Source organism: Anarrhichthys ocellatus, unplaced genomic scaffold (assembly GCF_004355925.1).
Source record: "Anarrhichthys ocellatus isolate YVR2014 unplaced genomic scaffold, GSC_Weel_1.0 scaffold3, whole genome shotgun sequence".
Classification (NCBI taxonomy): domain Eukaryota; kingdom Metazoa; phylum Chordata; class Actinopteri; order Perciformes; family Anarhichadidae; genus Anarrhichthys; species Anarrhichthys ocellatus.
In genome coordinates this window covers 3397793-3418805 of record NW_022280033.1, presented here as the reverse complement: position 1 = coordinate 3418805, position 21013 = coordinate 3397793, and the positions used below count along the sequence as shown (strand labels likewise).

Sequence of the window (21013 nt, the reverse complement as noted above, 5' to 3'; positions counted from 1 at the left end):
TATTCAAGTAAACATTAACAGTTAAATAGTTGCATTCACAACTTTTCAGGTCCAGAATAGTACCATGACAAGCATAACTCATTTAACAGGAAAGATCATGTTGGTTTTGCTCATTGTACATTTTTCTTCTTTCACAACTCCCCACTCTGCATTTACCGCCTGTTACTTTAACATTATTCACTATTGTATAGTAAAAAGGGCAAATCAATAATGCACATTCTAATTGTCATTTAAGTTGCATGATCAGTATGTACAGCAAGACTGTACATACTGATCATGTGTATATGAATTAATCTTCAACCTTCCAGTTTCATGAAAATTGGTCTTTCATTGATATACAAGCATTTAGACATATCCCATGTTGTGTGTGTGCATACCTACTCCATCCTCATTGTATTTACTCTAAGATCTTTTGTCTCTGTGACACTGTTTTGTATTGTTATTGTGATTGATCTTTATTCCCATTGTTTACTGTTATAACTTCTTTATTTCTCTTCACGGTGTTTGTTGCATGTCCAATGCTCCGTCATTGGTTCCCTGACTAACACACATTCCCTAATAAACCTTGTAAGAACCAATCAGATCACTCGGACCCGTTCTGGTTCGTCTGTCTGTGTTATCGATGTGTAATCGTGACTTTTCTCCACACACAGTTGTTTTTGTTGTTGCATGCTGTCTCCATCATTAGCATTTCAGTTGAGTTTTTTGTCAATGTTGTAATTCTTCATTCCATGTTCTTCACCAGTTTTCCCCCTGGGGCTTTATTTTAATATGTGTGTATATTTTGGCTTCTTTCATTGACGTGGATCAAAAATCAATAAAATGAACGTTGAGTTAAAATAATGATTGAATAGCCATAAGACAACTCGCATTAGTAGCATTTTCTTTGTTTTCATAGTAAATAACTAAATTGTGGGTAACCGCTGGGTAATTTAATTATTACACAATATATTATTATTTTAACAATAGATTTTAATAGGAATAGGAAGGCAACTACACATAGTTGCTGCTGTTTCCTGTCAAATGGCTGTTATAAAGACATTTACGACCCAAAGTTAAAGTTTTCTAGTTGATGGTTGTGGTTTAAAGTCCTGATCTTGTAAAAAAACAAACTTAGAAATATACTTGCTACATATAACAGTCACATTAGGTATGAAGCTCAGCGGACATGTTTTTTATGTAGAGAAAGTAAAAACAAACAAATAAAAATATAGAGCTGCAGATGGAAGATTTAGACTCGGTTCAGTTTCATCATGCCAGCATCAGTCAAGACCACATTTAGTTAATTTACAATAACATTAAAACAAGCTCACTACCGTTTCTGGTGGGTATTTCACAGCCAAACAAAATTTGTCGCCTGCCAGAAATCCAACCAATGATCAGAAAAATAATTAATAGTCGTGACGTTAAGCTGCAAGTCAAACGATCTCACAGGAATTCGACACGGTTCTAAAATGAGTCCGGGGCGATTAATTCAGGGATAAAATCAGGTTTAATCCGTACAGTCTGCCCTGCTTTACTTGTGCAAACTAATCTTGACTTAAAAGTCAAATCCTTATAAAGTAATAACTAAAACAATTTCTGATGAGGTCTATTGTGAAAGTAGGATTATGTGACATAGTTGAAATGTTATATGCAGTAGCAGTACTTCATATACTTTGATATTTGATCATTTAGTACAATGAAAAAATCATTAAAAAGCGGTAAACTACAACTTTTTTGATTTTGGTAAAGATGACAACATTGTCTATTAATTCTAGAGTGGAAACGAGTGTTAACATTGATTCATAGCAGCCTCAATTCAAAGTTTTTAGAAGAGATAAAATGACCATTGGCATTTGTCAACAGTTGTCAAAGTTCTCAGAATTAATAGAAGCTTGTCAAGAAAGCTTGATAAGCTTTAAGCTCCAGCACCTAGAACTGGTCCAGACCTTGACCCTCTTTCAGTGAGAGGTCCAACATTAAACAAGCCACTAAAAGAAATCTCCGTATGGGTCCGACCTTTGATTAGCTGTCAGGGAAAGTTTTGTCCAACCCAAGTAAATGCTCTCGGGATTCGTAATAAATGCTCTCACGATCGGTCTAGCTCTCGCTAAGCTCTAAATAAAAGCTCCCAGGATCGGTCCAGCTCTTGCAGCCCTTCAGTTAAAGCTCCCGGGATCGGTCCAGCCTCTGAACTGTGCTCAAAAAGAGTGTCCTCCATTGGTCCAGCCCTTGAGGAGCTCAGTAACAGGGTAATAAGCATCCGGTTGGAGTGGGTGTGGTGTGGAAAAATAAAATCTGTTTTGATACTAGGCCAATCGCATTCTCCCCTCACCAATAATGATGCCCAGTAATGACTTCCAAGCAATTCTGTTGGTAATTGTTTGAGATTTTATTGAGTTTTTTGTGTTTCCCATCTGCTAGCTTCTCCCTCTCCTTGTCTTTCCTCACACTGTCCACCATGTTGTGTGTTATTGAGTGGTGTTGTGATTTATTATGCATGTCCTTAAACCTGTAATCAGTGCATGATCAGACTGTTGCACCTGTTGGTGCTCTTAATGTGCAATGCAGATGTTTTTCTAATCCGTACTAGACTCCAGCGCTGAGCTCTTAATTAAATGCTAAAAAAAACAAACGCTTCTAAATGCATTCCGAAGGCTGAGGTAGCTGATGTTAGTGGTCTGATGGACGGATCTGTGGTCTCGTTCGGTTGAGTGTGTGAGATTATCTTGCATTGCTAGTTTAGTTCAGAGGTAGAGACTTGAGTCAGAGACCGGACAAATTTGGTAACTTCAGGCTTGACTTTAGGAAATCCAACAAGACTTTCAACATTTCAAGATTTAACTAGAAGTTTAGCCGTTACGCTTTCAGTACTTGAATCCTTGAACCCAAAGAGGAACCAGAAACACACAGCAGCCACGTCTGACAGCGGTGCATCATTTAACAAACATTATTTTATTGTCATTTGTTGCCCTTGACTTGAATCTTTGCTCAACCAGGAAAGGGAAACGTACGTTCTCTCTCTTTTACTAGTTAATCTGGTTTCAGCTTCTCAAATGTGACTGACTGCTGAACTTCTTTGCCATATATGACGGTAAAGCGTAATGTCTGTTGGACTTTGTCGTGACTTGGTTTCTTCTGTTTTTTAGATTATTTCTATTATTTTCTTAATATAATTTTAATTGCATTTGGTTGCATTTTTGTCTGCAGATTTTGAAAGATATCTAAACTTTTCAGTCGTAAAACTATTGAAATTATTTTGCAGTTTGAGGTCTGTGCATGGTCTCTGTCTAAATCCAAAGCTGGTGCCTTGTGAACGCTTTTAGGTGCATTAAGTTGACTTACCGGTTATGATTCACGGCGGTCGGAAAGGTCGTAGATAAACTCCAAACAAAAATGTAAAACAAAAAGCACCATGTGTTTGTTCAGGTTGCAGTTTTGGGTAAGTTTAGACCATTTCAAAGTGTTGACACAGCCTGTGATTCTGCTCTGCTCTGCATGCTGCAGCTCTGATAACTATGATTTACAGCTTCTGTGTCTGAGAGAGAGAGATCCATCTATCCTCAGTGCTCTTCTGACTCTCTCCTCTGTTTCCAGGACGTGGAGGGTGGAGATGTGGTGAATGGGGTGTCGGAGCCCAGCCCCGCGGGGTCTCCCGGGGGGTCTCGCAAGGGCAAGGCCAGCCAGGCGGCGACCCTGCCGGCCAAGTCCCAGCAAGACGCTCCCACGTCCCAGCTGGAGAGCTTCCTGCACCGCAAACATGAGTGGGAGGGACACAACAAGAAGGCCTCTAGCAGGTAGGAACCGCTGGGTGATTGTATGCACAACAACTTCTGAAATATGACGACCAAGAAGTTTCTCTGCTGCTTTAGGTGGACTCTGTGATTGTGTCAGCATGATGAAATACACAATCATTTATTTTCATACTTTTCTCTTTTTGGTGTTAAATGACTCTTTAATTCTTTCTCGTCATCATGAACGATTTAACAGAAATGAAAACAAAATCAAACCTTTGACATAAATTCATCTGTTTGTACAGCATAGAATTAAAACACTAATGGTTATTGCTGGCTATTATCTATTGTTGATAAATGATGCGACTGTGCCTCTGCAGGTCGTGGCACAACGTGTACTGTGTGATCAATCAGCAGGAGATGGGCTTCTACAAGGATCAGAAGAGCGCCAGTCAGGGGATTCCCTACCACAGCGAGATTCCCGTCAGCCTGAAGGAAGCCATCTGCGAGGTGGCGCTGGACTACAAGAAGAAGAAACACGTCTTCAAGCTCAAGTGAGAATCGCTTTAAGTGCAAATCTGACAAGTTAAAGGAGGATACAGTTAGTTTCTCTTTCCCCTTAAACAAAGCTCTTAACTCAAGCAAACTCAATCAAATATCGGTAAAGATTCTGTCCGAGGTGAGTAAAACAATCACACCTCTTCTCGGAGTCATAACTCGCATCCTAACACAAAGACCTGAAACATATTTTTAATTTCAATCAGATTTACACTCCGAGGATGTCATTCTCTCTGATGCCCATCATATAAAAACGATGCTCCTTCATCAGGGTCAAAACAAAGACAGTTTGAGAGAGCGGTCAGCAGCACGATCGGTAGCAGTTGTTGATGTTTTGGCCACTTTGTCGGACAGAGGAACTCCTCAACAAGCTGAAAACGCAACAGCTGAGACTGAAGTTTTAAAACATCGTCCAAACTCGTCAACCAGAGTAAAATAAACCGTCTGTAGGTGTGACGGTGAAGGGAGTCTTCAACACTTTGGTATTGATTGTTGTTTAATGCATTCTGTTCCACAGGATTACTGACGGGAATGAGTATCTCTTCCAAGCCAAAGATGACGTAAGTAAAAAAATATATATATTTTTATTTTAATGTTTATTTATTGAATGTTTGTATATTGCTCTTAAATGATAATTATCGTGACTTAAAGTAAAGTGTCACAACAGCTGCTCTCCCCGGGTCAACACTGCTAACACTCCTCCCTCCTCCTTCCTCTCTCCTTCTCCTCATCCTCCAGGAGGAGATGAACATGTGGATCTCGGCCATCTCGACCGCCATGACGGGCGACAAGACGGAGGTGACTCCCAGCAGCCATAGCACGCCGGCCCCAGCCGCACGCGCTCAGACGCTGCCGGCCTCCGTCGCCACAGCGGCGGCGGTGGCGGCGGCGGAGTCCAGCCCGGGCAAACGAGAGAAAGACAAGGAGAAGCGCTTCAGTCTGTTCAGCAAGAAGAAATAGACAGTCCTCCTCTTCCTCCTCCTCCTCATTCCTCTGGTGCTGTTTGGGGTCGCTCCTCATCATCGATCCATCTCTGGTCAAATATTTGTTGAAGATGTCCGTGTCAATTGAGCGAATATTTGATTTAGAGTCCGCTCGTAGCAACTGATACTGTAATAATTAAAACTAATAGAATAACTGCTCAACGTGTGATTAAATTTACTTCTAAATGGATTCAAATGTACTCAAACCTGTTAGTCTGTTAATGTGATAATATTAAATGATAACTAAGGTGAGTTGATGAGGAAAAAAGATACTTCATCGTCGGTTTATATTACCATGTGACTCATCGGCAGATCTGGACAGTTGATACAGCAGTTGCTATGTTAAATCCCAAACAGCCTCTCCTTCTCTTCCTTCTATTCTTTCCTCCTCTTCCTCCTCTTCCTCTCTCAAAGTGTGACTCCAGCATGCAAGCTCCGAGCCAAAACTCTCCACTCTGTGCCTATCAACCGTCCGGTCTGGCTCAGAGCTTCAGTACAGCTACCACACACCAACCTGTGTCCTCCGTTCAGTTTTTGTAAGATAAGGAGCAGGAAAAAAAAAAAAAAAAAAAAGATCGGCTTGAAGGAAAACAAATTTAAAAGGGGTCTGCAAACGCTTCAGGCAGCTGCCGTCACAAAGATAAAAACCAGAGTTTGCCGCTGAACAACAACACGCTTTAGAGGAGTTCCCAGAATATTCCTGTTTATTATTATTATTATTATTATTATTATTATTATTTGTGTTTTCTATCTCCTACTGTTATTTTTCTCTCTGCTTTCTCATCCTCCCAGCGTTTCGTCGACTACTGCCTTTTGTGGGTTGTGTTTACGCTCCCAAGTCGTCTCAGTTTCTTTTGTTTTGTTTTTTTTGGGAAGTTGTAGTTGGTTCCTGTTTGGGTCCATCCTCAGTTTTTGCGAGGCCTTGTCTTTGCAAGATGACGTGTATCCCTCTGTAGTGGGGAAAACTGAGACCACAGCGGGGTAAACCTCTGAAATTACACCTCTCGCACCTTTTTAATTTGAGCCGAAATGCCTAAAACTATGTGCAAGTGGAAAAACGTGCCGAGTCATGTGCTGAAAGCGGTTTAAACTTTGAAGAGCAGGAAAATCGAGTTCAAATTGCAAAACAAGAGCGCACCAAACAGCATTTTATGCACTGAATAACTCCGCTTTTCTGTTGGTTAAATTTGTGCAATAAAACCTGTGAGAAGCTTATTATCATCATTATGTTCTGGTGCTGTCTAATTCCTGCAGCTTCACAGAAAGAAAAGAAGCGGAACGTGGCTGTAATTTGGAGAGTTACCCTGCGGTGCTTTGAACTGTGTGTATAACTTGTGTATAACAAACTTAAAAAAATGAACCTGTTTAATTTCACCTATATTTACTACTAATAAGACCTACAAACCGTAATAAGCTTCATTTGAGTATAACGTTCTTTACCTGAAACTTAACGATATGTACACTTAACCAATCTGAATGAAGGAGCTATTGAGCCTCGATGGGGGAATAAATAACTAAGACAAGTAAGAATGTTTGTGAACTCAAACTTTTAAGCATCCAGTAAGGTTTATTTTCTACCCTGGTTACATTTATTTCCTCTTTGTTTGGAGTATGTTTTTGTTTCCTCCAGTGTGTATTTTCTGTTCCACAGTTAACTAAGGTTTATTTAGTCTGACGAGTGAAGACGTAGATGTACTATAAAAACAAAGTTGCTTTAAGCATTGCTGTTAAGTGGACAAGTTGGTTCTAAAAAGCATTTTCTGGGAGTGAGTAATGTTGCAGAATAATGGTCGCTTGCTTGTTGGCTTCAGCACTCCATTTTATTTTTTTTCAGACTTTTGACCACCAATGAAGAGAGAACTGTAGTTACTTGTGTGGTTCGGTTTCATATGGAAGTTCTTTGATGACAAAATGAACGAGAGATTTGCACTGTAATCAGTCTGAGGTGAGATTTGAGAGCATGCGGAAACAGATTTGTTAGCATGATTTTTAAGAACAGAATTGTGACTTTTAATCAATGTTTTGAGACATTGTGTGAACGGCCTTCCTGGCGCATGTGATCTTTAAATGAGCATGCTGTAGTTTGTTTACCTTGCCTACTTTGAAACACTCGTTAATGTTACTTGACCCAAGATGCACCTCCATAATATCAAGTTTCAAAATATCAAGTGTGCTGGTTTGGGGGATTTGGGGCACTGTTAGGCAGAAACTGAAGGGGTTAATCAATGGTCTGGCTGTTGGACGATTGAATGGATTTCACAATCGGGGGTTGTGTCTCTAGCTGAGCAAAACGCATCCACGTATTCTCCAGAAATATGTCTCCACAATTTCACAAAATCTGTCAGAAAAGGTGAGTTTAGGTTTCAAACTAAACTGCAAATCCCACCGTTGCTTTTTAAACTTGCTTGATTGAAGCCTGAATTTGTTTTGTGCTGATTTGTAATTTTGTCATGAATTAACTTCCGTAGCTGCCAAGAAAAGTGGAAACAAATCTGCAGGAATGAGCCCCCAAAGTGTGAAAGGTGGGCGCGTTGGTGAAACACCTCAAGTAACTGAGAAACTCTTCACTTGGTGATTGGTCCTGAAATGCTTCCTGTCATTCTTATTCTTTATGCTACATTCTCTGGCAATTTGATAAGTATAGTGTGCATTCCTCTGTCACTGTAATCATAGTAACGAGATATTTCTTCATATTGCACAATCAATAATGCCACAATGGGGGTGGGCCGGGTTGGGGTGGGTGGGTGGGCGGGCGGTGCCGGGGTGTTTGTAGGTGAGGTAGTCGGTGTGATGTGGACTTGGGGGGTGGTCACTGCTAGTTGGATCTGCACCCGTAGACTTCTCCTGATCTCTGTTACATATGTGCAAAAAGCCATTAAAATGCTTTTAAAATGAACCAAACGTTTGTTCTCTTGTGTGTTTGTGTGAAGTTAATAGATAAAAAGTAATGTCCACCTGCTGCCACAAATATGCCAAGCTTTTCATTTACATACATGCATTATGAGGCTGCCTTCTACTACGCCTTTGACTGTTTTATTCAGTCAATTTGTCTTTTTTTTTTTTTTATGCTTTTTTTCATGCTGAATGACTTATTTCCAAGTAACTTGTGAGCAAATCTCTGGTAAACATTTAAAGTGATGCTTTTGTGTGATTCTCTGAAGAAACTCAGTTTTACAGATCTGTCAATGGAAAAGTCGTAAAAACAATAGAGGAGTGCCGGTCAACTAAGAATGTCTTTGATTGAGGAGAGCCCTACATAATACACAAACCTCAGCTGGTGGAAAATAAGCTTGAGAGCCTGAAACTGAATGTGCAAAGTTTGCAAACTGAAAATTCTTTAGATAAATGAAGCCTGTAAGCACAGACCTGAAAATGTGAGGTTGTACAAGCAAACAAAGCTGCTCGCCCACCTGTGAGAATGATGATTCATATGATACACGCCTGCTGTTACTTACTAGAGAAGCATCTCTTTTCTTCTTAGAATTAGAATTTTAACATGTTTTTGGGGATTTGACACGAGAGCAGCCTCTTAAAGATTCTACGACATCCTCTTACTGAAATACCCAAATGTGCTTGTGTCACAAGGCCAGAGGCAGAAAAGGCTCAAGGAGAATAGACAATGAAACAGAAATGATGTAAACCACAAGGTGTTTCTAGTTTCAGCCTCTTCCTCCTCTTAAGATGCACATTTTAAGACCGAGCTCATAGCAGGTCAACAAACCTCAGCTCAGATGTGGAGAGTAATGTGGCTTGTTTTGCACAAATTTAGAGGTCTAAAGCGTCGCAACGGACAATTTGGTTTGTGATGCTCATAGAAGTGAAATCGGGAAAAAGTTAACGGCGTCCCTTTCCTGAAACAGTTTTCTGGTCATGGGGGATTCTTTCTGGCAGATAAATGGTTTGAAGTTGTCCACAGTGAGGTCTGTGTCTCCGTTTGTCAGGCGTTGCGGGGACATTGTTTCTGGAAAGAAACAGTACTGTTGAGTTTATTTTTTTAAACATTTAATGTTTGGTGCAGAAGAAACTAGAGGCAAATATCAGATAATCATATCGAGACAATCGGCTTCAGACTGTCTGGTGATTTATTTTAAACCGTCAGAGCCTCATTAAACACAACTTTCCAAGTAAAACCGTGTGTGTGTGTGTGTGTGTGTGTGAGAGTGTGTGAGAGAGATCAGGATTACAAACTCCATGCAGAGAGAATTTAATCAAACACTCACTCACACTGTTCAGACTCTTTCTCTGCTGTTTAAACTGAAGATACTCTGAGTCTCTTTTATAGTATCATAACTTTATATTTCATGATGAGATGAGACAATTAAAAGTGTGGATTTAGAGCTTTTATGTATTTGTATTATGTCTGTAGACCTTTCAAATATTTTTATGAACAAATATTTACAAACATAATACTTTCAGTGATTTTCAAGCTGATTTTGAATGGGGACAAAAAAGTGTTGATCACTATAGATGCGAATAGTTTTATTTTTTATACGTTTCTATTTGTTTATAAACATTGAACTCTATTTCAAGTGATTATCACTAAATACATTTGATTTTTCTTGTATTTTTAGGGGTTTCTGGTAGCTTTATACTTTTGTTAAATTGACGAAATGGAAAGTCAGAATTATAGCTGAGTTTGTGCTGAAAACAAATGACACCATACATGTGATGTCATGATAGAAATACAAAGATGAATGCATAGACAGTCTGCAAAACATGAACCAAAATGAAACTGGTTTTAACTGGTTTCTAGTTTCTCTCTTGTTCAGTATTTTGGCTTCCATACTGAATCAGTAAACATCAACTTCCTCTAAAAGACACTCATACAATTGTTGTTTTTCTTTATTTGAAGCTTTAAATAACTCGGATCTGTTTACAGTTCAGTGTATTTTGATGCTTTGGCCTCAAGATGGTGCAACAGGACCAGAGGATCTCAGAGGAGGTTCAGTAAATCATTTGAGCTCCACAAAAATCTACAAAGACAATCGTGTGAGTCGAACTTTATTTACACTCTGCGTTCATACAAATCCATAGAAATGTCACACGAGTCTTCTCCAGAACATCACAACATTACCCCCCAGATTTTTCTGGATTCTGGTACAAATCTGAGATTTGTCTGTTTGTCTCAGACGCACCATCTCACAGCATTCCCTTTACAACATGTATCATTTCAATTAAAGGATGTTTGACTCCAGTCTTTAAATTGAACAAATCAAGTTATTGGATAGTTCAGCCAGACTTTTCTCCAAAGGAGAGCCTCAGGCAGACAAACTTAAATAAGTTTTACTTTTCACCGATTTTGAGATGCTCTTATCTCTTCTCATTTAGACGTATTCAGGTATCATCAATAGAATTGCTTGTTTTCAGCTTACGTCATACTGTACTATGATTCTTTTCATGAGATTTTAACGACTTATTGTAACATAATATGATTCTTTTCATTTTAACGACATACTATAACATTGTCAATGCAGGACTTTTATTTGTAACAGTATTTTAACAGTGTGGTATTAGTACTTTACTAACATTAAGTATTTTAATACTTCCTCCATCTTTGGTTTGTTTATTTATATTTAAAATCTTTGTGAAATGCAAAACTTTGTCTCTCTGTCACCCCCTCCACGCTCTCCCACCAGATGTCCTGGATGGAGGTGCTGCGGTCTCAGTTCTTCGCCCACGTCTTCAGTGGGTAAACGAGGAGGAGGAGGAGGAACTCACTCACTCATTCATCCCCACTGCAAATTATCTCTCCATCTGCACTGTAGCTCACACACCGGGCTGCGTGACTGACTCACACCTTGTTCTACAGGTTCTACAGAAAGAGAGAGAAAAAGAAACAAGAACTCGTCCAATATATGAGTAAAAAATATGATTTAACTCTTCCAATAAATATTCCTCTGGAGGGTTTGGAGGAAGGATATTATTACCAGCGGGTATTCTCTCTGGTAGAACAATTATAGACACAATCCAATTTAAATAGATGTATGCATACTTTAACAATACTGAATTTAGGGCAAGCCTAGTACAAGCCGTTCTCAAAGTCATCATACTGACGCTAGACAACTTAATGAACTCTATGTAATGCTAGTGATGAAGAAGAAATGTGCTTTAGCAACTGCCTCGATATATTGTGCATGCAACCAGCCCAGGAGGGCCTATTTCATTGTGAACTTTATTCTTCATTAATATTTGAACTGTATTGTATCTGTAACTTTCATAGTTCCACATTTGATTATCGTTTTAAAAGCATTAGCTCACTTCAGGTCGTGACATTTGTTGTCGGGTGGAACAACGCTTCTTAGCTGTGATATAATCAAGATTTAATGTTTCATTTATTCTCGTTGTGCAATGCTGGGTTGTGCAAGGACATCAGTTGTGGTCCCATTTCGCTACAGAAGAAAGACGTATACCAAAAAGGCCAAACTGTATTATAAGGTGGAGGGTGAGAATCAGCTGCTGAGCAACAAACTCTTTAAAGCAAGACATTTCCGAATCCACCTTGTCATTTTACAGCCTCCCTGTTTTCTCATTGTGTGTCAACGCAGCTCATGAACTCAAAAAAACAGATGTCAAAATGTCCTTGAACACAACAATACAAAGTTTTTGAAAGCAGTCTCTGCATGATGTGCTATGCTGTATGCTCCTTTTAAAATCCTAACAGCTTCATAGTGAGACTCTTTTCTTTATTTTTCATTTTCCTGCTGTAACATTAAGTTTTAGTTTTACTAATTAAACTTCCGCTGTCTCTGTTTCAGACCTTTGACCTCTGAACTTAAATCTAATAGTGACGCAGGAAAAGAAGATTCCTTTTAGCTTTAAGTATAAAACTTTCATTTAGTGTGGATTTTTTTTCCGGCTGTGATCTGCTGCATCAATAAAAACTCTATTTTTTTTCTCCTCAGATGGAAGAACAATGCTGCCTCTGTGATTACTTCAGGGACCCTCTGACCTCAGGAAATCGAGTGTGTCGAAGGTAGACGATCAATGAATAATCTGTTTTTCTTCACACAGACAGACGCATCTCACAGCAGTTAAAAGTTAATAATCAACAGTTCAGACACAAAAAACTCATCCACATTATAATTTAGGCATAAATAACATTTAGATATTTCCACAAATGTTCCTCCCAACATATTTCTTTCCTTCCGATGTCCTGTTTTCATTTGGCCATCACGATGCTTTGGATGTTTCAAGTCTTTAACAACAAAAAGCAGCAGCAAAGAAAATGTTTTTATATGTCCGTCCATTTTGGATGAATAAAAGTTTGAACATTCTCAGTGTAGCACCAGACAGAGTACAAAATAAGTTCAACTGTGGATTAAATAAAAACACAGTGTATGAAATATCCCACTCCCAAGGAAAAGAAGAAAACAAACACAGATAGAAAGACCCAGAAAGGCACTTAAGTGTGGTGGTATCGACAGAAAGGCTCTTTGAAATGAAAAGTGAGTTTAAATCAAATCTTTTCTCGGTTACAGACAAACTCCAGGATGTTTCTATGAATATGAATCACATCTTTTCTCCCAGTCCAGCGTCCCATCCCAGTGATCCCAGTTCAGAAAGTCTTGAATGATACGTACAATTTCTAACATCAGTGTCCTCTCAGCAGCTTGATCAGAACAACTATAACCCAGTGTGTTACGGTTTGTCCTTTAAATGGTCCCATCAGTATGGTTGTTTTTCTCAAAGGTAACCTGAATGCAGCATCAGCAACGTTACTGAGACGAGTCCAGCAGGCAGATGTTTAAAAGAGACAAACACAAACCTTCATTTAGTTGATGTCCCCACAGTGTTGCAAGACGGGAGAATTCAGTTTCATCTCGGAGATTAATTTGTTTTCCAGTCGATCTTTGGCTCCTCTGCAGTCTACTCAGTCGTTAGTTTGTAGAGGTTTAAACTCAGATTTTTCGGTCCATAGTATGTTCAGCTGATAGTAGTGCTAACACTAGACTAACTTATTTCTATTGTAAAGTTTGAACATGTTGCCTGTTGATTCCAGCTTGTTATCGGCTGCATTATTTGTTCACGTGACAGTGAAACAGAAACCTGTTCTTATTTAAATCTTCACACATTTTGATGCTAAACTTCCAGGTTTCTTTTACCAACGACTGGTGATTTATTCTATTCTTATTCAACTGTTGCGCTGAGGGATCTTTGTCTCTTTCTGCTCTTTCTATTGTCAGTCTGGATTATTTATGCATCTGGCCCCTGGACGAATCGTTTCTTTTACGTGAAAATCCAAAAATGTTGTGTTGAACCTTCTTTCTCTGAACCTTGCGGTGCACTGACTACAATGACGACGCTGTGAGGACGAGATGGTGATTGAGCAGAACAACATGACAGTAAGTTGAACCTCTTCTTCACTGTGACTAACTGGGCAGTTGTGAATTCAAGTAAACCAAAAACAAAGTTCAGACCAAGAACCAACATCTTATGATTCTTCTGGTTTCTTCTTCATTTTTTGGGATCCATCATGAAGCGTCTCATGTGTTGCGCTTCAGTCTGAACTTTTCTGCCTCGCCACCAGAACAGAATCCAAACGTCTCGTCTTCTTCCATCTCCAACTTCTAAATTCTAAAAACTAAAAGTTCAAGGTTGCAGGTTCGATTCCCTCTGGATCCACTTGTGGTGCTGTTAAGGCGCTTTGGATAAAAGCGTCACCAGACGGTAGAAGTCTCTGCGTTTTACAGGCATTTCCACACAAACACACTGAAACACACAAACAGACGTTAACACTCTCTCTCTCTCCAAATAATGTTTCATGTCGTAGCTATATGTATCAGGTGACTGTTACTGATCAGTGATCGGTTTTACCTGCAGTCGTCTCCTCCTGTGCTGATCACATATTTGTCTTCATGCGAGAACCGGATGTTGGTCACATGAGCCGAGTGGCCGAGGTAGCGCTTGTGTTTGGCCTGCAGACATAAAGGTATGGCAGACAGAATTACCAGCATGGGACCAAAGCACACAATAACAAACTAACCAATAGAGGCAGCGGTAAGTCTGGTGGTTTTGAAGAGAGCATAGATGAGCATAACTGCTTCAGTTCTGACGGCAAGGTTAAGGGGTGAAAATATTCTAAATATTGCGTACACTTAAACTGATAATGATTTTTTTTTAGGTGCCTTTTGCTGCTGCCCCCGTCCACAGCAGTGCATTGTTTTTACCCCGATGCCAGTACTCAGTCAGTACTGTAGGTAATACACAGACTATGGATACAGACCTCATACAACCCCACTTCAAAACACCTGAACTATACCTTTAAGTAAGTTCACTTGCATCCGTAACTTAAAAAACATCAAAAGTGACTTGGTTTCACACGGGACACAAACAGTGTTCTGCAGGGTGAAAGTCCTGTGTTTGTCGTAATAGGCTGTTAGGACAGACAACCTTTGCAACCCTTTTCGGGGGGGCCGTTTGTATTTATTTTATCTTGCTAGCAAAAGATATAACTTCTGGGCACAAGACATGGATAAAAAAAAAGGTTAAATGTTTTTTACCTGCATTTGAATTCCTTTACCACCAAAAATAGGAGGATTTGTTGAAAATGAAATGTTTTGTGAGAAATGTAGAATTCTTGCGGAACATATTTTGAGAGCTCAAATGTAAACGTGGGTGACTCACAAACTTCTCTGTGCAGGGAAAGTCGAACAGTTTGACCAATCCGAAGTCGTCACCGGTGACGACATTCAGGCCGGCGTGAGACACACACGCACAGTTCACTTCAGCTTTGTCTGCGTTTCGCGGCCATATCCCCAAAACTTCATCTCCCAGGATGCTGTGGGAGAGAAAAGACAAGTTTAGTTGCAAAACTACTAATATACTGTGAGTTTCTTATGACATTTTTATGCCATAAAGTATAAGGCTAGAGCGTGTTGATATCTGTGAATGTCTTTGTTTACGAATCGTGTGAGTGAAAGAGAGAGAGACAGAGAGAGAGAGAGAGAGACCTGGTCCAGGTGGCCCAGGTGATTCTGTCGATGATGGTCTGGTCGTTCACCAGCTTCCCTGAAGGAGCCTCAAACACCTGCCGCTTATAAGCTACTGTAGACACCTGCAGAAACAACGCACACAGAATGTTAGGTTTCTAGGTAATCTAGGTCCATTATACAGTATCTACTGTGTATATATATATACTTTAAATACAGTGTTTATACATGTATAATATGGATACATGTGTGTGTACCTGTATGTAACAGCTGTCAGCAGAGAAGTCGAGCTGCAGGATGAAAGCAGGGATGTTGCTGCAGTAAACCAGCCGGTTCAGAGTCGGCCCTCCGCTCACATCGTAGATATCCACCGTGTTCTCCACAGAACCGACCGCCAGCAGCCGCCGGTCCGGACTGAACCTGCACAAACACATACAAGAGTTCACTCAAACGAAAGATACTCAATTAATATGCCCCTTATATCCTTAATCCTCACACTCAGCGTAATATTAAGAACGTATTTTCATCTATGAATTTCGTTGTTTTCTAAATTTTCTGTGTTGTGAAAATACTTTTTGTCTCCGGCTTCTCGGACTTTAGTTTCTCTGTTGTTGGTGGTTGTTGTTTTTTCTGTTAATGCCAGTGGTGGCATTAAAAATGTACAAGTATACAAGTAAAAGTCCATTTACCATTAACCAAGTACAAATACTTAAAAAAACAAAAACAAATACTCCATTTATCTGACAGCTTTATTTTATAAAAAATGTATATTTTCAAACTCCGCTCTCTCTCCCACCGGATGTCCTGGATGGCGACGCTGCGGTCTCGTTTCTTCGCCCACATCTTCAGTGTGTTGGCGAGGAGGACGAGGAACTCGCCGTTCTTCATCCCCACGGCCAGCATCTCTCCGTCTGCACTGTAGCTCACACACCGGGCTGCGTGGCCGACACACACCTTGTTCAACAATTTCTACAAAAAGGGAGAGAAAAAGAAACAAGAACTCATTCAATATACGAGAATATGAATAAATATCCCTCTGGAGAGTTTGGAGGAAGGATATTATTACAAGCCGTGACAGCGAATGTGGGATTCTTTTTTCACCTTCTGAGTCTGTGTGTGAGTCACCAGTTGTTTATATTTCTGTCTGACAGACTTTGTCACATAAATAGCATCGGGATGTGCAACGACCAGGACAGGAGGGCTACAGTGACTTGAAAAGAAAATCTGCAAAGTCTTTGCTGATTCATATTTTCATGAATAATTATTCTATAGTATCTCTTACAACTTAGTCGGTGACAGTGAGATGGTGGCGTTGTGTGTGTGTGTGTGTGTGTGTGTGTGTGTGTGTGTATGTACGTGTACCTTGTCAGTGAGGTCCCACAGTCGGATGGTGGCGTCGTCACTGGCGGTGATGCAGAGCTCTTTGGCAGGATGAGCAGTCACACCCCAGATCCCCCCCCGAGCGTGACTGTCCAGCAGCAAGTTGGACGCTGCGTTCTTCTCCCCGACCTCGATGATCTCCCCGTCCTTCGTCCCCACCAGGATCTTACCCTGAGGAGGAAGCGGGGGATGTGGGCTGATGAGGAAGGTCTGCCCTGAGGGAGGACGATAACTGAGGGGTGAAGATCAAAAATCTAAACTTCTCACTTTGCCTCTGCAGACGGATCGGACACACTCCACCTGCTGTCCCGTCTCCAGCTGGAAGGCTCGGCAACGTTTCATCTCCTGATCCCAGAGCTTCACCGCACCACCCTCCTTAGTCCTGACACACACACACACACACACACACACACACACACACAAACAAACAACAACAAATGAGGATGTCATTTGTTTCTGAGATTTCAAGACAAAAAAATTATAATTTTTCCTACTAAATATGTAAATATTGACAGCTTTTCCATGAGGTAAAATGAAGAATGTTCATAGTGTGCATCTGTAGGTGTGTTACTCACGGCCTCTCCTTGCCGCCGGTGACGATGAGTCCGTCTCTCAGCGTGGTGTACATGGTGAAGACCGGCCCGGTGTGAGCCTTCGCCACCACCCTCAGCAGGTAGTGATCCCGCCACACGTACACGTCCCCGTTAATGGCTCCAGTGAACGTCAAGTTATTCTGCAAACACACATTCAGGAAGAAAAACGTCACTGGTTATAGAGCTGAACTCTGTGACGCCGAATAATGAATCACATGTCATATGATTAATAACAGTAATTCTGATAGACAAACACTCAGTACCTTAGTTTTATCAATATTGATATTGCGTATATATTTAGTCGTGTCCCGTTTCAGGTGATTTTACAAACAGCGACAATAATTCAGCAGGTGACTCACAGCACCGAAGGCGACAGACAGCATCGTCTGCATCCTGCCGTCCTCCACCGTCCCCACCACGCCCTTCTTGTACATCAGAGCGCCGCCGGCCAGCGTCCAGAACTTCACATGTTTAATTCCCGCCGACACAAACTGGGAGTCCGAGTCCGGCCGAAACTCCACCACGAAGATCCGGTCCGGGTGTCCGGCTTTACTGCACACCTTGGATCCTGCAGTGGAGTTATTTTAAATGTATTTTTATCTTAATTACTATTAATTACTATTCTCACATCATGTACACACCAAGATCTTGTCATCCGTCAACACGTTGATTGATAATATTTCAATGGGTTGAGTAATTTATCATGTAAAAACATTTCATGTTTCCAGATTTGCAACAGGAACATTTTCAATTCATGGACTTTTACTCTTTTAATGACTAGGCCGTCTGACCTTCCTGCCAGCGCCACACAGTGATGGTGTGTTCAGGATCCACTCCAACGGACAGCAGCAGCTTCCCTGTGGCGCTGAAGTTAACGTAGCCGACGCCTTTAGTGTGAGGACAGCGGAGGATGGACAGAGTCTGTTTACTCATCGCATCCCACACATGGATGGAGGGAGTGGTGCCTACGCACAGATCAAGAGACACGAGGAGAGAGGGCACAGAGCGAGGTTTTTATCATGACAGAAGGGCGACAGAGTGTCACAGAAACAGAGCAGGGAGAGGGATCAATGCAGCCTACAAACACCCTGACAACCAGACCAACGGCAGTGCTTCTCTGTTAAAACATCACACTGGTAGCGTCATCAACCAATCTGTTTTTAGATTATTTTCCTGTTGGCTTTGGAAGAAGGGAAATCCTGAGTTCCTGCTAAAACTCTGCCGCTGGTCTCTGGGTGTCAGGGTGTCTGTCGTGGAGAGGCGGGGTGCGGTTTGTTTTTTACCTGGCAGTTCACTGACGTCACCTGAGGTGTTGTGAGAGAGATGGCGACAAATGAGGCCAGCCAAAACACACGCACACACACACGTACAAAAACAAAACAAAAAAACAGATAAAAATGTGAAGTGAGTTGTTTTAAAGAGGCTCAGCCATGACAGTAAAGATGAATATTTATGGGTCAGTTTTGCTGTTTAAATCAACCTTAAAATAATCAGGAGATTAATGCATAAATAAAATAATCCTAAATTCAAAATGAGCTCCACTTCAACCATCTACAACAGTAAAACCCTGTTTTTACATTAATTCATAAATAATAATAATCTAATGATATATTAAATAGTACCAACAGTCACAGGGGACATGTTTCTGCTTTTAATACTTTAAATACATTTTCCTGATTATACTTTTACTGAAGTACCATTTAAATGCAGGACTTTTACTTGTTACAGTGTTTTTTTCACTGTGGTATTAGCTGATAACTGTTTTATTTATACAAAAAAGCTGAACTTAATGAAAGCCCCTCTCCTGCTCTCTACGCTTCTTTCCGCAAAGTTATAAACTACATGAAACAATTTCCATTCCGTCCCTTATGCTTCTTCAAATGAACTTTACATCTGCTGATTTCCTTTTAAAGACGAAGCTTCCTCTGTGGTAAGTGTTGTCGGTCTGTTTCTATTCACTCTCAGTGGAAAACAAGTAAAGCAAGCAGGTTAAACATGAAGCAGTGGAGAGAAAAGCAGGACTCGTTTAGCTCAGACGAGTTAGTAGAGAAACACACTAACATGCAGAAACACACACACACACACACACACATGCTCAGTGTACCAATCTGTCCAGAGGCGATGACATTTTTGTATTTTGGGTGCTGATTGGCGGTGAGAGAGAGGATGTCATCAGTGTGTTCCAGGTAGAAACTCTGAGTTCCTGCAGCACAAGACGTCACATGAACACATCACTTTGATGCACTGATTAAAACATAGTTATGTATCCCATGAAATCCTTAAAAGCACACTTTTCCTTGAAGTAGAAGTTCTGAGTACTTCTTATCTGCATGACCTCATAACTGTGGACATGTTTACACATTTAAAGAATGTCATGGGCTCTGTTAGCTGATAAGGATAAGCTGGTGAAAGAGGATGGAAGGAAAGAGAGGAGAGGAGGAAAAGAGGAGACTTAACAAACAAAATAACCCGACCAGTCAGAAAAGGTCAAAAGTGTGTGTTATGACTGGTTACCAGTGGAGAGGCTGTGGACGATGGCGGTGGCAGCAGTGTGGTAGACGATGTCGGTGCCGTCGTTGAGGTAGTGCAGGTTGTTGCGACAATCGTAGCCCCGAAAACCAAACACGTGATCCAACACCATGTCCTACAAGAGAGAGGAGGAGACAGGTAAACAGGAGGGCAGACAGACGGACAGACAGAGAGACAGGTAGAGAGAAAGACAAACCTCCACCAGTCTCTTCTTCTTGGAGACGTTGTTCTTCTGGAGTTTCTCCGGCTGCGGCGCCGCTCGACTGACCGGAGGCCTGGAGGACCAATCAGACTATTAATCAAGTAATCAATAAACCTCCATCAAAGACGGGTGGAGGAACAGTCAGTGAGACAGCATGGTCAGTCTGAAGACAGACAGGTCAGCCACAGACAGATGGGTTCTTTTTGTTCCTTCTGTCACAAAATCTACTAGTGCTATGAATACTGAGTACTTAAATAACTTAGAAGTAGTAGTAAGCTAACTAACAGTTGTAACACAAGTAGTAACAGTAAGAAAGAAGTGGCAGTGTGGTAGGTATTTGTAGCAGTACTCATGGTATCAGCAAAGCTAAGAGTAAGAGAAAAAGGTAAAGCAGTGAGTAATAGTTGTGAAAGTAATATTTAGTAAAAGAGTATCCTGTAATAGTAGTACCTTACTGTAGTAGTAGTATTACTACTAGCAAAAGTTATATTATGGTACTATAAATGGTAATAGCGAAAGTACTGGTGTAGTAAGTAGATGTGGTAGATGTACTGAGCAATACTAGCATTATCAGATAAACGTGACAGTAAAGTAGTTTAGTGAAGGCCTTTGCACACCAAGTCTGTATTTTTCATCAACATTTCTGCACGTTTAAAAATAAATACAACCTCACATTTACAAATCAAGTCAGAAATTTTGTCTTTTCCTTAAAGTTTTCGGAACAGGTTTGATTTTCTGCGGTTTCTCACGCAAACCTTAGAGAGTTGTTTGACCGCTCAGAGCCACCATACATGCAAACGTCATCATCCAAGATGGCATTGATAAACTGATTAACTTTGTCTACCAACACAAAGCACTTTGTTACAAATAAAGTAAAGAACACTGATATTAGTATTACTATTATTACTTCTTTTACAACCATTTAAAATAACTATAGAGACTCTTCTGCCAAAATCTAGATTCATTCCCCAAAAAATGTGAGATTCTGAGATTATAAATCCAGACAGTTTGAGGTAATGCCAACAATCTCTCACACACACACACACACACACACACACACACACACACACACACACACACACACACACACACACACACACACACACACACACACACACACACA

The 21013-nt window shown here is 40.6% G+C and overlaps 2 protein-coding genes across 3 annotated transcripts in view; one reads left to right on the top strand and one right to left on the bottom strand.

The window, feature by feature from the left end:
• Positions 1–7099, top strand: part of sptbn1 (spectrin, beta, non-erythrocytic 1) — a 95085-nt gene extending 87986 nt beyond the window's left edge. For both annotated transcript variants that reach the window (XM_031878587.1, XM_031878578.1), the window contains 4 exons: positions 3580–3779; positions 4097–4270; positions 4792–4834; positions 5013–7099. In XM_031878587.1, coding sequence (XP_031734447.1) covers positions 3580–3779; positions 4097–4270; positions 4792–4834; positions 5013–5234 — 639 coding nt within the window. In that variant the 3' untranslated portion in view covers positions 5235–7099. The remainder of the gene's footprint in view (positions 1–3579; positions 3780–4096; positions 4271–4791; positions 4835–5012) is intronic.
• A 6358-nt stretch (positions 7100–13457) lies between these two features.
• Positions 13458–21013, bottom strand: part of LOC116398183 (echinoderm microtubule-associated protein-like 6) — a 54052-nt gene continuing 46496 nt past the window's right edge. Inside the window, exons 32-46 of the mRNA XM_031874268.1 lie at positions 19885–19963; positions 19674–19803; positions 19264–19362; positions 18443–18463; positions 17951–18124; positions 17519–17727; positions 17142–17299; positions 16834–16948; positions 16549–16737; positions 15983–16155; positions 15444–15606; positions 15208–15311; positions 14882–15035; positions 14072–14172; positions 13458–13966 (exon numbers count right to left, since the gene is read on the bottom strand). Of these exons, the coding sequence (XP_031730128.1) occupies positions 13942–13966; positions 14072–14172; positions 14882–15035; positions 15208–15311; positions 15444–15606; positions 15983–16155; positions 16549–16737; positions 16834–16948; positions 17142–17299; positions 17519–17727; positions 17951–18124; positions 18443–18463; positions 19264–19362; positions 19674–19803; positions 19885–19963 (1894 nt within the window). The 3' untranslated portion in view covers positions 13458–13941. The remainder of the gene's footprint in view (positions 13967–14071; positions 14173–14881; positions 15036–15207; positions 15312–15443; positions 15607–15982; positions 16156–16548; positions 16738–16833; positions 16949–17141; positions 17300–17518; positions 17728–17950; positions 18125–18442; positions 18464–19263; positions 19363–19673; positions 19804–19884; positions 19964–21013) is intronic.